This window comes from Glandiceps talaboti, chromosome 1, assembly GCF_964340395.1.
Source record: "Glandiceps talaboti chromosome 1, keGlaTala1.1, whole genome shotgun sequence".
Lineage (NCBI taxonomy): Eukaryota > Metazoa > Hemichordata > Enteropneusta > Spengelidae > Glandiceps > Glandiceps talaboti.
The window spans coordinates 7,392,129-7,408,479 of record NC_135549.1 but is presented as its reverse complement, the minus strand read 5'-3'; the positions used below and the strand labels follow the sequence as shown (position 1 = coordinate 7,408,479).

At 33.4% G+C, this 16,351-nt stretch overlaps 2 protein-coding genes across 3 annotated transcripts in view; one reads left to right on the top strand and one right to left on the bottom strand.

Annotated features, from left to right (window-relative positions):
• Nucleotides 1–922: 922 nt before the first annotated feature.
• On the bottom strand, nt 923–11,879 carry LOC144437981 (uncharacterized). The gene is made up of 11 exons (XM_078127047.1): nt 11,847–11,879; nt 10,085–10,186; nt 8,355–8,448; nt 7,582–7,649; nt 6,013–6,131; nt 5,730–5,805; nt 4,719–5,293; nt 4,043–4,203; nt 3,695–3,844; nt 2,798–3,073; nt 923–2,297 (listed from the first exon to the last, which is right to left on the bottom strand). The coding sequence occupies exons 1-11, from the start codon at nt 11,877–11,879 to the stop codon at nt 2,257–2,259; spliced, it is 1,695 nt and encodes a 564-aa protein (XP_077983173.1). The 3' UTR covers nt 923–2,256.
• Nucleotides 11,880–12,247: 368 nt separating this feature from the next.
• The window catches only part of LOC144440368 (ELKS/Rab6-interacting/CAST family member 1-like), a 43,647-nt gene continuing 39,543 nt past the window's right edge, over nt 12,248–16,351 (top strand). For both annotated transcript variants that reach the window (XM_078129748.1, XM_078129740.1), the window contains exon 1: nt 12,248–13,161. In XM_078129748.1, coding sequence (XP_077985874.1) covers nt 12,418–13,161 — 744 coding nt within the window. In that variant the 5' untranslated portion in view covers nt 12,248–12,417. The remainder of the gene's footprint in view (nt 13,162–16,351) is intronic.

The following is a 16,351-nucleotide window of genomic DNA, read 5'->3' as shown; positions in this document are numbered from 1 at the left end:
GATTTCCAACAACAAAAGAAAATATTTATTGATGAAATTATTTCTGCGTTCAAAGTGGACAAATTAGCATGTACATGTATTTCATTTCTTTTGGAACCAGAAGACTGATATGATGAAATATGTATGTAATAATGTTAATTGGATTTTGAACAAATTACTTTTATCATTTCAACATAGATCCATCCTTTTCATGTAATCTATTAAAGATGTTATTGCATATATTTCAATACTTTTGGTATATTTTATTACATCAGCAAAATATTTTGAAATAATTGTCTACATGGTTTATGGTTTCAGTTTAGCTTTCATTTTCTCCTTTTGAACTGTTTAGTATAGTAATCTATTTACTACAACAAAATGAGTGTAAAAGTGAAGAATTATCAAAAATTGAAATAAATTTGACTTAATTCCACTCTCTTACAAATGTTCCTTTTTCTGGATTATGTTATTTGATTAGAGCTACATATGGTCAGAATACTATTCAGAAAACTCTGTGTGTGTGTGTGTGTGTGTGTGTGTGTGTGTGTGCATGTTACCCCCCCCCCCCCCACACACACACACAGACACATCATAGGATTGATATCTCACAGCATAATAGTCACCATGTGGTCATTGATAGTTTTACACTATCTACAACAGAGTGTAAATTTTTAGGTCAACAGTGGTACTTGATTATAGGGTAAGAAAACAAGATCACAATTCCCTCTAAATTGGACAGTGATAGAAAAATTAAACGATAATTATCTCATGAGGTTGAAGAAACATTTTTTTCCTTCAAATTTATCAGTGTAAAAGTGTTATCCCAGAAGAAGGGTCTACAGCTCATAGATAATAATAGCCTACAATGAAAAAGAGACATTCAATACACAATGGAAAATGACATCAATTTTATTGAAACATTCAAAAAGATAAACTTTGCACCCACAAAGTCAACCACAAGACTTAATTGCATTAATAAAAACCATTGATATTGGTGTCAATTTCACTTCATTTTAATTTACATGTAAAATGGCACGCAGACATAATACAACCAGTAATATTTTCAACCTGTTGCTTTTTGTTCTAGTTGAATTTTTATATTTGGATGGGATAATTTATCAGGTGACAGATGGCAGTGGATAGCATGGAATTGTTTACGCTTTAAAATTTTCACATCTTATACTTAAAAATGGCCATATGGATGAGGATTGGGTATTTATTATTAGATTTTTAATTTATAAAACATTTTTATCACAGTGTCCTACTTCAAAACTCAACAAGTTTGTATATGTACATACAATAACAACATTTTTGCACATTTATCAATCTTTTGCAATTTATTGAATTACAAACACAGACTTGACATATGTTGTTTCACATTGATTTTTCAAGTATGATAAAATTGTTTTATAAATTAAAAATCCAAAATAAATACCCAATCCTCATCCATATGGCCACTTCAATAAAAAATGATGTTGTTTTCATGAACATCGTCATTCTCACTAACTGTCCTATAATGTGCATCACATGACAAAATGCTAATATTTGAGTAGGTAGCACATAAAAAATTGAAACACTAAAAAATGAAAAGTATAAAAATTATAATCTCATTCTTGTTATCAATGATAAAATCCATTAATCATCATAGTCAATCCTTCAGAATAAAATATAAAACTTGGTTATTCCTTTTCTACAATGTTGCAACCAATCCTGTTTGATAACATCTAGAGGTCCATGAATTCAATGGAACTCTGCTACTAGATATATCATTTTTATCACATTGGTGAGTATGTAAAATTTTAAGTACAATACATCTCGGGGACCAATTCTCCTAAAAAAGCAAAGTTCTTACATGTAAAATCACTTCAAAATCTGCCACACATAAGCTTGTTCCTGGTTCTTTTGAAACAATAAAAGAAATCTGATGGTCTTGTTTTCAAGGATATTGACAGTCTTTTATTTTTCCATACATTTGCTGTAAAAAAGTAGTCAGTGGCCATATTGGATTTGGTGGCCATATTGGATTCTAAATTGACTTAATCTTGATGTCATTTTGACCTCTATTTAAAAAATTCATATTATCACCAATCATGCTTTTTAACTCTACAAGTTGAAATATTGGATTTTGAATTTTGCTCCTGAAAGACTACATTGAATATCAGTGTAAGCTTTGTTGCAGTCAGGTATACATTACATGTATGCCATGATGACATGCACACACAATAATGATAATAAAATACATGAGTATTAAGATATTTCCAATATATATAAAACATCCTACATAGAGTCCATTTTTCTCCTTTTGGTGTTGAAAGAACCTATAAAAAAACAAAAAAGAAACAGTGGGTATAGTTGCTGTTGTATGAGTTGGCAGCAGGGAATAGTGGGAGAATCCTTCTTGATGCATTTACAGTTATGTTCTATGTGTTCAACAAGTTATAGTGAAGTAAGGTGTAAGAAATATATAATATGTTTTGCAGGGTGGTTTTGAATTATTGGTTCTGCTATAAGATGCACATAATAACGAAAACAAATATCTCCCTTGGTATGTCCACTCTTAAATTGACAAAAAAGTCAACAAGTTGTGCAAAATATAGGATTGGAAAATGTATAAAATTCTGATGGAAGGTTGTTGAAAATCTGATAATTCTCAATATCATCACATCATTAGTAACTTGTACAATTTATCAACCATTTGTGGATTGCAATCTACCATTTCACTTTGTGCTGTAGGAACTGCAATTGGAATGAAATTGTGTTATAGTGCCTTCATTTGAACAAATGTAAAGGTTTCAAGTCTAATCCACATTGTACTTACTTGAATTAGACTTATCTCCACTGTAGCTTTTCCCTGTCATTATTCCACTTCGTTGTCTAGTGCTGTAAGATTTCACATTTTGAAAGTGTTCATTTATTCTGCCATTGTTACCATGGTTACCACTCAATGTACATTTCCTTGGTGTTCTTGATCTATTCTCTTTGTTCATTTCACTGTGGTTGCCATGGTTGGTTGGATTCGTGGTTTCCGTAGTTACAAGGTTTTCTGCTTCTATTTCATCCTTCGCAAGCTGAGATGCCCAAAATGCTGGATCATCTACACATGGAAAACATATACAAATATTTCACTATGACCATCCATTTATATTTTTTAATGACAAATTAAAATCACATCTACATCCCAGGTCTTCATAATTTTTAATTACAGGTTATCAATCTGACTATTATTTTTATTTAAGGTCAATTATCGCAAATATTGAGTGACATTTGAATGAAAATAACTGAGATTATGAAAATATTTTTCTTCATTTTAGTCTCTACATATTACAAGGAATGAGAAACACAGGTGATCAATCGCAATTCTGAAGTTTAATGTAAAATGGTTCTGATATACCATTAGTTCAAGATAATCAAGGGATTCGATTTGACATTTATCTGGTGTAATATAATTATTGTATCTGTTTATGTAGTACTGTCTATCCCATGGTTTAACCATTTACTATGATTGACACTGATTCCAAATAAGTTACTGGGATACCAAAGTTCATTAGTTTTAATCACATTTCATGTGTCTAAGCTTACCAGTAGTGGTTGAGTAAGGAAATCTCCTACAGTCAGTTTAGTTGGTGAACATAAAATGTCAGTGCATTCAGGTTTTTTTGTTTCCATTCTGTGTGGAACAGAAAGCAAAGAGTGGCTACAACAACATGATCCTTACCTTCTCCCATGAGAATTTCTTCCAATGGTGTTTCCTTGCCACCATCTAGTACTGGTAGGGTTGATGTGGATGGTTGTGGTACATCAACAGTTTTTGTCTTGCAAGACAGTAAATCTAATGGTGTTGATGTAGCTAGTGGTGAAAATTTATCTGAAATGGAATACAAAAAAGACAGTTCGTCAAGAGTGCTGTATGAATGTCTTTACCATGTCAATTAACCAAATGTCTAAATCTCCAAACACATTAACAGAACTGAAAGGTGATTGATTATAAGTGCATTTCTGACAACTAGTACGAGTGAAATACTGTTATTTTCTCTCTCACTGTCAGAATTGATACTTTACTTACCTATCTTTGTTGTTCCAACTGTATTTTCTGATACTTTCTGTTGTTGCTGCTGTTTTCTTTTCAAACTTTCCTTGAATTCCTGTTGTTTTTGCTGTTGTTTTAGTTTTCTTTGCAATAGTAATTCCTCTGGTGTTGGAGTTTTGGGTAACTGTAGATGAGTCCTGTAAGTATACCAGTGATTATTACATCACAAATCACAATTTGTACTCAGATATAATAATGGGTGATGCATACATTTATTGATTCTATTCAAAGTAAATATTTCTCAAACATTTACTCTCAATGTTTGTCTTTTTTTACTGTTTTTTTACTGAGCAAATTAGACACACTTTACATTCTTTTTTGTAAAGTTTTCAACCCTAATTTATGACACTGAATTGTCAATTTTCAACAAAAGTAAAACTGGCATTCTGATATTTGATAAGTTATGGTACAGCTATTCAATACTTGGTGCTGTGGACGTGTCACACACAGATATTTTCAATCACTTTATTATCATGATAATCTGACACAATTTGTAGAATTAGTGATTCTTTAATTTCAGATTAATTACCTGTAATTTATACAGGGAATTTACAATTCATCAATTTACTGACTAAATGTTTGGTGCAATGAAATTATGATATGAACTATGAGATGTTGATTTCACTACTGAGAGAGACAGCGCAGTACTTACTTTTCAAAATGAGCTGGTGAAGATGTTCCATCTTTTTGGTTTTCTTGGTGAGTGTTTAAACCATTTGTACTTTTTATTTTCATAATTTTTTCTTCATTTCCACAAACTCTGACAACAGTATCTACCACATGAGGACTTTGTTTGGGTGTGTTCACTGGGTTAATGTCATTTTTATGATGGGGCCTGCCATCACTAACAGTTTTTGGCTCAGGATTTTGTTCAACAAATGGTGCTATTTTGTTTGGTCTTTTCAATTCCTGTTCATATTTATCAGGTTGTCGAGATACAGAGTCTGGGCAAACTGACACTGTGGCAGTCGAGTGCTTAGTTTGTTGATTCATGGCAGATGGCTTAGGTGATGACATAGTGGTTACTTGATGGTTGTGTAGATTATTACTGCCATTTTGATGGTTATTTAGTTGGTTTGGACCAACTGAGTTGGATGGAACAGCAGCAGCTTGATGACTTTGTGGATAACCCATTGATATTGGGTTAGCTTTCTTGTATCTTGCCTCCTCTAGTGCTTCATCAATATCAGCTCGCTTCATTTCCTCAATGCTGTACAATGGCTGTGGCTATAGGACATATAAAGTATAACTTAATAAGCAATGGAAGAAAAACTTGCCTTCATAGGATACTGCATACATCTATTTTGATGCTCAAAAATTATGGTGGAAAAAAGAGTTATTTTTACCCTTTGTGCTACACTTTATTTTGGCAAGAGAAAACACCTTGAAGTATACTTACAGCCACATCAATTGTGTAAATTACTGTAATTATTCATACCTATTAAATCTGCCTTTCTTATCTGTTCTTACTCGGAGTTAACAGTAAATAAGATTCCATTTTTTACCTGATTTATTTTGGTGCAATATAAACTGTTCTCAGCTCAACAATCTAAACTCAGTTTAGAATCAGAACACATACATTCTCAGTATAATTATTGGATTTGTAATACATGTATATTTCGAGCTTGATTGTGATTGATTGACAAGTAGTACTAGTACTTACTGCTTTCGGTGCTCTTCCAACACATCTAAGGTAATTTTTATCTCCAAGACAGTTACCCAACCCATGACCAAAACTCCTGCAATTTTAAAATACAAGAAAAAAAATGATAAATAAATACTGTATTACATACATAATACTTAGAATAAATCAACAAGCTATAACATGTCTAGTGTCCTTGGTATTTTAACCAATGATCGAAAGTTACAGCTAGTGTAGGTTTTAAAATAGGACATTAAATGAATACTGTAATGCCATGGGGTACGATCAGTAGTATCTTACTTACTTTAGCGCCCTCTTGAGGCCATCTGTAACAGCTTCCTTTCTGGCCTTCTCTATTGACAAAGCCTTGGACTTCAGTCCTTCACTGACTCCATACCCAATGTCTTCATGATGAACCCCATCCTGATACAAATAGAGATAAGTAGTCAGATATTGTGGTCAATCTTATTGGGTTGATGGCCACTATAATACAAAACCTGCCATTGTATCAAACTTGTCAACACTAGCAATATCTGTTTACTATCGGGAAATTAATCCTACCAAAGAAGTCCAAAACCTACTAAAAGAAGTCTGATATCTTCAGGTTATTTGAATAAAGATGTTGTCATCATCTTACATATAGATAGAACATGTAGTTTTAATCTGCTGTGTTGCTGGAATGTGATGCGTGAACAACCATGCTGGATACAAGGGGGTCAAACAAAACATTCTTCATAGACTTGACCTCCAACAAGTATCAGCTGTCCATTCAAGTTCAAGGTTCCAGACTTTTATGATACCACAACAGCAGAGTCAGTTGTTGACAACATTGTGTTGGGTCAGCTGATTAAATACAGCCAGTATAAAGTCCTGTACTTTGTATGTTTGGAATTTTGACACAAACTTTATCATATGAAACAAACTGACGAATTGATTAATGCTCTTTTCATCACTGGTTGTCGTTAATTTCCTACGGGAAAACACTGTGATAACAACTTTTATTTCAGAACTGACACAAACGGAAAGAAATCCTTCAGAGAGTTAACTAGCTGTCATGATGAACACATTACTTCAGAATTAACTGAAAGGAAATCCTAAAGAAAAAGAGTGGCAGGAAATCCTTTCAAGAAATATATCACCAACTCTCTTATGTAACACTTCCATCTCCTTAGAGAATAGTTCATCACCATGAACATTTCTAATTTATTTGCTCAGTTTGAATACAAACTATAAACTATTTTTAGGATTATTGAAATTGTATTTTTTTTTTATATCTTTCTGCTCATTTAACATGTACTCTATGAATAATAAATTATCATTTTATCCATCATGATTGCAATCATAGAGAAAGATAACATCCATATATTGGTGTATTACAGATGTCTGTATATCCATTTATCACCATTTTTCAATTTATAGACGAAGATGACACAATACCATGTATAGTGGCAGATTCAAAGAATCATTAAGTTTAGGCTATGCTTTATCGTCTTACATGTAGATCTCACATTACACCCCCAGTAGAGAGTGTCAATAATATTACATATGATATATTGTAGACTTAGACTACCTAGGTAATACATTTAAAATTTTTTGATAATATTTCATAACATCTGAGAGATAAGTCTAGTGTTGACTGCTACGTTATGATAAGTATTAATTACATGACATGTATATTAGTACATTATTACACAAGTTTTATTTTGACATTTTGGGATACTCTTAGAATTAAAAATAATGTAATAATTTGAAGTATGATAAAACAATAGAGTTTGCTTCAAAGTTGAATTTCAGTTTATGATATAAAACCATCTTCATAATCAAAATTAAACAAAATATGGAATTGTTATATAAATTATTGACATAAACTCACTTTTAGTTGGACTTTAACCACAGCACTGACTCCAACATAGTACTTTGGACCCACTTGGTCAACAAAATCTGAAAAGAACAAATTTGGAAAAAAAAGTTTTCAATTTATGTAAGAAGCTTGGATGTTGTAATCTAATAGTTCTAAACTACTAATGTAAGTATGTTTTTAGTAAATGAATCTCATTAAATGATTTGGATGTGGTACTGAGAGCTTCACTTGTTGTGTTGCTGAGTATAATTTTCATGTCTTATAATAGTCTTACTATTAAATTGTGAAATTGTCAAGGCTGTATTTTATTCGGTTTCAATTTGCTCATAGATCAACTGAAATTGATGAGAGAAAGCAGGTGATGGGGATGGGTGATGATGATGAAGTAACTCCTGATGAAACAAGTACTTGTTTGTTAATAACTCTTCAATGCCTTCTTTAGACTGTATAGGAATGTCAACTGTATCAGCTGGTTCTAACGGAGCATGACAGAGGTCAAAGAGTGAAGGTCACTGCATGTCACTCCAAACTAGTCAACCAGTAACATGGTACATGACATTATGCTAGTCATGCTTTTGTTGAAGTGTACATTTAATATTAAAGAAGGGGACAACCACAACTTTAGCTTGCCACAAAACACTAACCAATCAAAGTGATGTCAACAGGTAAAAATTTCCCTTGACAACCATTGCAGAAATTACATTATTGTTCCCATGGAAACCGTTCATTTTTGAACATTGTTATCACTGAAATCATGATTTAGTTTACTTCAAACTGCTACTCACCAATATTTTGATGTGTGATTGAATGTGACCATCCATTGAAACCAAATGTTTCATTGGCCAGCTGAACAACTCTCCAGCCCTCTACATATGCCAACTGATGAGATGGGAAGAAAAGAAATTTAACATCATTAAAAAATACAGCTTCCTCACCACTGAAGGAGATTATACAGTTTCTATAGAAGCTTTTGAAGTATAAAGATTAGCTAATCAGCAATAGTTTCTCAATCAAAGTATTATTTACCAGCAGTACTAGAAAGGTATTAAAATTTAACACATGCTGTGAAAATTTCTATCATGAAGCACGTCCACAGCTTAGTAAATTAGAGTAACATAAGGATAAATGGAATCAATATACCGAACTTATTCCAAGGTCATGGAACATGTGTAGGTCAGATTATTCCAAGGTCACTGAACATATATGACATTTACATGTGCATAGGTCAGATTATTCCAAGGTCACTGACTTTGCATGTCATGTACATATGTATAGGTAAGATTATCCAAAGGTCACTGAACATGTATAACATATACATATGTATAGGTCAGATTATTTCAATGTCACTGATTTTGTATGAGATGTTCATGTGTAATGGTCACATTATTGAAGTCAAGTTCAGCAAAATTTCATCCATGTGTATTTTACTGGCAATTGACTTTATACTATCAGTAATTATAATGGTAGGTGAAGTACATCCATTAGCTTTCAAAGGTGTATTTACTGATCAAAGTCATGCAATGCCTCCAAATAGGATCATCACAAGAACTCTCTGAATTTGACTGAATACAGTTTGACCTGTTCTATGGTTTGCTTACTACTTGCAACACTAAAAAAAAGGTTATGTACTCTATTGACCATTTTTCAGTCAGTTCCAGTTTGTACACTTATACCTTTAACACAGTTATTCAATGTTTCTTTATTGTATGCAACTGACCACCTGGTCCTACTCTTGATATATAATTATTATGCATATTACCTTTTGACCACCTGGTCCTACTCTTGATATATAATTATTATGCATATTACCTTTTGATCACCTGGTCCTACTCTTGATATATAATTATTATGCATATGCATATTACCTTTTGACTACCTGGTCCTACTATTGATATACAATTATTATACATATTACCTTTTGACCACCTGGTCCTACTCTTGATATATAATTATTATGCATATTACCTTTTGATCACCTGGTCCTACTCTTGGTATATAATTATTATGCATATTACCTTTTGATCACCTGGTCCTACTCTTGATATATAATTATTATACATATTACCTTTTGACCACCTGGTCCTACTCTTGATATATAATTATTATGCATATTACCTTTTGATCACCTGGTCCTACTCTTGGTATATAATTATTATGCATATTACCTTTTGATCACCTGGTCCTACTATTGATATACAATTATTATACATATTACCTTTTGACTACCTGGTCCTACTCTTGATATATAATTATTATGCATATTACCTTTTGATCACCTGGTCCTACCCTTGATATATAATTATTATGCATATTACCTTTTGATCACCTGGTCCTACTCTTGATATACAATTATTATGCATATTACCTTTTGACCACCTGGTCCTACTCTTGATATACAATTATTATGCATATTACCTTTTGACCACCTGGTCCTACTCTTGATATATAATTATTATGCATATTACCTTTTGACCACCTGGTCCTACTCTTGATATATAATTATTATGCATATTACCTTTTGACCACCTGGTCCTGCTCTTTGACTAATAAACTCAGGTCCAAGTCTCTGACGCAATGCACCTTGGATTGCTTTATGTTCATCTTCAGTGAATTCAGTCTGTTGGTGGGCAAATGGAATATTTCAATAAATGAGATAAATGTTATTGTATTTATGAATATCATAATATGTCACATCCAAAATGTTCCCAGCCTGTTTATTGTTGAGTTCCAATACCTTATTACCAGTAGATATGAGTGATGCACAGTACAAGCATGTACTTACTAATGTAGTCTGTAAGGTACACAATGGTTGGGCGCCCTCACACATCAGTCAACCCCTCCCAAGTCAGGGGAGAGGAGGCTGGTGAGGGCAGGATGACATGATGTATCTTACAGTCTATAGCTAATGATGTATATTACAACTGTGTAGTAAACAGGATAAATGTGTTGAAATTACAAATGACATGTGATTTTGTATTTTGATATATAAGATAATTGTATTTTGAGTACAAATTTAAATTAAAGTTGAATTCTTGATCAATTTAAACTGGAAATACAGTTACATTTTTTGTATAAACAGTGATATAAAGTCAAATTATCCACAGACTCTGATTTAGATCACCATAAACCTAGTAGGGCCTGACACATTAAACATCCTCACAGGTAATAGTCATTCTGGGCTCTGTGTCCAATATGTATTCCTGTATCAATGTGAAAAAGAGGAAGACAAATCTGGTAGTGTACAGCAAATATCCATATACATGTACCATAGACCCTACACAAAAGTAGGGTCTATGCTTATACTCACTGCTGGTAAAGGTGTGTACAATGTGGTTGATTGTTGAGAATTTAGAATAAGAACTTAACTAAGCAAAAAGGCGAAATATGTTACAACTTACATCATGGATATATGCCATGCCTCATTTTTAATATGACATCATAATATTTGTGAAATATATCATAATTATGATATTCACATTTTTCTTGCTGAGATACAGGGTCTACACATGTAGGCACTTAAATCAATATGTATGGAATTTATTTTTAAAAATTGCATGGTAAAAAAAAAACTTGAATCAGGGATTTTTTTTAAACTGCATAGTAAATACATGTACTACACAATTAAAAAAAATTCCATACCATACAGATTGATTGAAGTACCTGTGGATCTACAGCTAACCATGACGGTAAGTAAGACTCTGGTTAACGATTCTACCTCCAAGCATGGATATACGCTTTGAACAATGTATGATTGGTATAATGGTGTATGTAAATTTAGTTTATTTAGGGATTGGATATCCTAGGATAATAACATCCCATCAGAGTCTGATACGGAAGTGCCGATAATTGTTATTTTTGAAGTCATTTATATCCTTGGATAATACAACATAGTCCGGTAAAGATTCCATTCTTTGATCACTCGAACAGGAAAACAGTTCTTCCTAATCCTAGTATCCAACCTGGCTAATTTCTGATGTAATTTAGCGACATGTCCTCTTGTGGGTGTATACACGCATCTCTCAATTGTTCTGTTTGACTTCAACACTGTCCTTGGGGATAAATTATTAATTAATATATGTGAGTATTAATGGTTATTTACTTGAAAAGTATTTTGATATTACAGCATTGTTTATTTTCAGAATAACAGCCCTCACGCAGTGATCGCCATCAACCATCTGGTCAACATACAATTTCACGCTTTTCGTTATTTTGTATTCCCCTTATCATGCTTATTGTTCTGCTGTAATCCTGGAAACATACTTTAGTTTCTAACGTACCTGTCCAAAACAAGTTGTGTTTGATTTCGCCATGATCTACGACGCAATCACGACGATTTCGGTGCTGCTTTTCTGGCTTCCGCGTTGAGCCGTACCGTCAGGACGCTGTTTTTAAAATGCGCATATTAAGAAATTTGAATTGTGCGCAATTTTACTAATCAGCCAATCAAATCACCCGTGTAAATACAGTCGCCCTTTCTTAGATCTTGTTGTTTCCTACCGAATTTCGCGCTCAGATAAAAATTGTTTTGACTCAAGCATTCGAACCAAACTCACTCTGATTTCATGGCTTCCTGTGTGAAAGGAAGAGATTACATTTTTTCAACCTCCGACTTGAAAAATGTCGTAATCGCTCATGAATAATTTACAAGCCGAAGCCATTTTGGATTTCATCGTCTGATCAGATCGGCATTCGATGTCAACGGGGACAATGGCTGAATGAAATTCGGTGCGTAAGTCACAAAAAATTTCCACTAATATTGTTTATTTTGTATACTAGTAACAGCTCTTGTGTCGAGATGGATATTTGCTGAAATTAGGTCAAGTAGATGGTGATCTTGGGCTTATAATAATGTATAGTCCCCGACGTTCGCCGCGACCGCAAAGAGATGTCGTTCATCACCAGTCACATCAGAAATCGGATCCATCATCAGCTGTGGGAGGGGGAGGGGCAAACGCCTACGGTCCCCAAAGTGTTTCCCGTTCTCCACATCTCAGTCGGTCACACATGGGTGACATGAGTTCTAGTTCCGGTCATTTGCCTATGGAACAAGTCCAGTCATTGAGTGCTGTCTATAACACAAGTTTGGAGTTCATGGGAGAACCTTTATCGTTACCAGTAAGTGCCAGTCTGAGTGACAGTAGTTCGAGTACAGCACGATCCCATACTCTACCTAGGCAAGGTTCTTTGAGCAGACACGGAGTGTCTCTTTCCCCACAACATACACCGTCACATAGTCGGTCAAATAGTCTTGGATCAGGACAGGAATATAGAAAACACATGCCGGATAACATGCACCAAGTTAGCGAAATGACAATGTCCTCACATATGGGCCTACCACCGTCTCATGAACTCAGACAGGTGAGGGATACTTTGATACTGGATTTACAAACTCAGATGTCAGACTTACAGAAAGCGAACTCTAGACTCAAGAAAGAACTTGAGACAAAGGAAACCAAACTGCAGTCCAGTATGAACAGTATTAAAACATTCTGGAGTCCAGAACTGAAGAAAGAAAGGGCACTGAGGAAAGAAGAAAACAACAAATTTGTTGTTTTAAATGAACATAATAATATGACAAGTGAAGAAAATCAGGTAAGGGCATTATTATGTCTTTGTGGCAATTTCTCATTTTTCCTTTCTTAGTAACAAGTTTTGAAACTGTGATGATGTAAGCTGAAGTGAACGTGCTTCCGGTGAAAGTGTGTACAGGAAGTGACCACACTGTTACAAGATCAAAACACAGAGCCCTTCACACATCCATTGACAGTATAGTAAAGTACTTTCAAGGACACAGTTATGATAAAAATAAAACAGGTCTTTATAAACTTAAGATATAAAACTGATTGATGTCACAGAAATCAAATTGGCCTTAAGATATCCCACAGTAATAATCAAATTGTAATCTTGCCTTTAGAACTAATGCATTTGTTTTTCTGTGTTTCTCTCCATATTTTATGCATATGTTTGGTCTGTGTACAACAAACCTGTAAACAGGCAATTGATGTCTGACCACACACTGTGACACTTTGGTAGGCATAATTATGTCATTGGGTAAATAACTTCAAGTAAGAAGTAAACAGGCATCACAAACAATAATATTTACAGAGAAATTATGTATGGATGACTAAACATATACAGTTCTAAATAGACAAATGGATTTAATTGATAAGTGTAAGTATAAATAGAATGATTAATGAATGAATGAATGAAAGAATGAATGAATGAATGAATGAATGAACAAATCAAATTAATCTTACTACTACTTCAGCTGTCAGTCTTATTAGTCTCCAGAGGGTTCAATTTGGTGCCTCTGTGCTGCTTGACTTGAAGCCAGTGCAATCCATGAAAATATATTCATACTTAACATGTCATTTGCCATACCAGCATCTATTCACATGCATACTGAGCAGCAAACTTTTCAATAGTAATTTTAATGTCATACACATATAGCAAGAAGTATGTTAATTTTTGAATGCGAGGTTCAGATTTGAAAAAAAGAAATATTGTTATCTAGACACTAAATTGCCATTTTAGGTTAACAGACAGTGAACACAAGTGTTATTGCTACATGTGGTATGTCATTGTCGTACACATGCCACTTGGTAAAGTCTCTGAGATACATATATCATTTTTTTGTCCAGACAAAATTTCTTACAGTGTACAGCTGTCACATATACAATTACAATGTATAAAAAGAGCAACGAGTTGTTTTCAAATGTCAGCTTGAAATTTAAAGGAAAAAAACATTCGCTAGACACTAAATTGCCATTGAAGTGACAGTTTTAACACAATCTTGGTTATAGTACCATTGTCATACACATGTAGTCTGGATGTCAGCATGGTACTGAATCATACACATCACTTGATGAAGTCAGAGAGGTACATTGTACATGTACGTATATCATGTTACATTTGTATATCTGTACAAAAGTTATTTTACAATGTGCAGATGTCACAGATATAAATATAAAAGTATAAAAAGAGCAAAAGTATTTTCCAAATGTCAGGTCAAGATTCAAAGCAAAAACAATTTCTAGACGCTAAGTTGACATTCAGCAGACATTTACATGTAACATAGTCATGGTTATGTCATTGTCATACACATGTCACTTGGTGAAGTCTGGGAAGTACATTCATCACTTTTTGTTTGTACAAAATATGTTTAGTATGCAGGTATCAGAGGTGTTCAGGGGAATGTATGTAGTGGCTAGATGAGGCTCACAACTAAAATCATTGATTACATAGTATATGATTTACAATTAAGCTATCAGTCTTATCTTATTAGTACAATCACATGCTGTCATATGACAGCTCAAACCTGATTTAATTGTTCCATGTTGTTTTTGTGGAGTGTATTCACGCACATTTTTCTGTTTTGTAATGTGTTGTCCCATCAAATTTGAGTTTACAATAAATATTAATTCTGGCTACAGAAACTGTAAGTTGGTAAGGTTCAAAAGTTGAATCGCAGCCAACTTAAAAATAAGGGTGCCAACAACATCAATGATCATACCATCTGAATAGCTGAGTGGTCTCCAGACACCTTCAAATACAACACTTTTGTTTGTCTTCTACCAAACATGGTGTAGGAAAAGAAAATATTGAGTCAGAGTGAATGCAAATTACATTGTAGAGTATCTGTTGCATGAAGGTCCAAACTTACATTGTCAGTTTTATTCATAAAGTTACCTTTGACATCTGTAGTGAAAAGAATACTTGTTATTGTAAATTCTTATAGTTGGATATCAGTTTACTTGATATGTTTATAACTAGAATGATTTTATATTGAATATTTATGAAGTGTTTTTGTCAAATGTAATATGTAGTTGTATTCTGTGTAATGTTTTTGAAGTGTATTTACAAGGGAACAAATTCATGAACTACATGTATGCTACTGACAATGGTGCATTTTGTAGGATATAAATTACATAATGATACAAGAAGTTGAAACAGTTCTGTTGTATTTAAATTGTATAACCAGGTTAACCCCCATCAGCATTGTATGCAAAGTTAATGGAACAGGGTCATATTTTCTTCCTCAATCAGAACAAAAGATTAGATGCCATTGTTGTCATTTCTATTTATGCAACATTGTGTAGGTATAATCTGTGAAAATCAATGGTCACAGGAAGTCAAAGTTCATCAAGAGAATTGATTATGTGACCTTTGACCTTGATAAAATTGTGACATTTATGACATTTGCAATGACATTGGATAAGTAATCATTGATTGTAAAGGCGTCATCTTCAGTTAAGAATGAAATTAGATATACCATATGAATATATTTTGAATCAATTTACATCAAGTTGAAAGTATTTATTTGTCAGTTTGTCAAATGATAAGTTAGTATTTACTGAAAATGAATAGTTGTCTATATTTTGTCTCAGGAAAATCTGTTGAGAAAAAAATTTAGTAGAATTTCGTCCTGTCCATCTTTTCACCATAATCAAAGAAATTCAAATGTATATGCCAATCAATCAATCATGCCTTCAGGTCAACATAATATGAAATAGTCATAAACCATCAGAATAAATGTTCTGTATAAATTCTCATGTTTGAAGAGTTCACGCCAGTGAAATGATGTGCATCAACCATGATGATTTCATGTTTGTTGAATGAACAAGTGTAAAAGGGGGCATGCTTGCGAAGCTACTTGAGATGGAATACAGATATGTGGATGATTGAAATTCCTACTAGGTACCTCAACCTTTTATTACAGAGTTTGGTATCATACTGATAATGGGTGTGGTGAGATTAAATCACCCATAGGTACCCCTGCTGC

Excerpts from the sequence above, each read along its gene's own strand:
- LOC144437981 (XM_078127047.1), bottom strand. The coding sequence starts at position 11,879 with ATGGCGAAATCAAACACAACTTGTTTTGGACAG. Across the intron at positions 7,650-8,354 it reads AATCACACATCAAAATATTG|ATTTTGTTGACCAAGTGGGT; the intron begins GTGAGTAGCAGT and ends TGTTCTTTTCAG. Across the intron at positions 6,132-7,581 it reads TGGTTAAAGTCCAACTAAAA|GATGGGGTTCATCATGAAGA; the intron begins GTGAGTTTATGT and ends TATTTGTATCAG.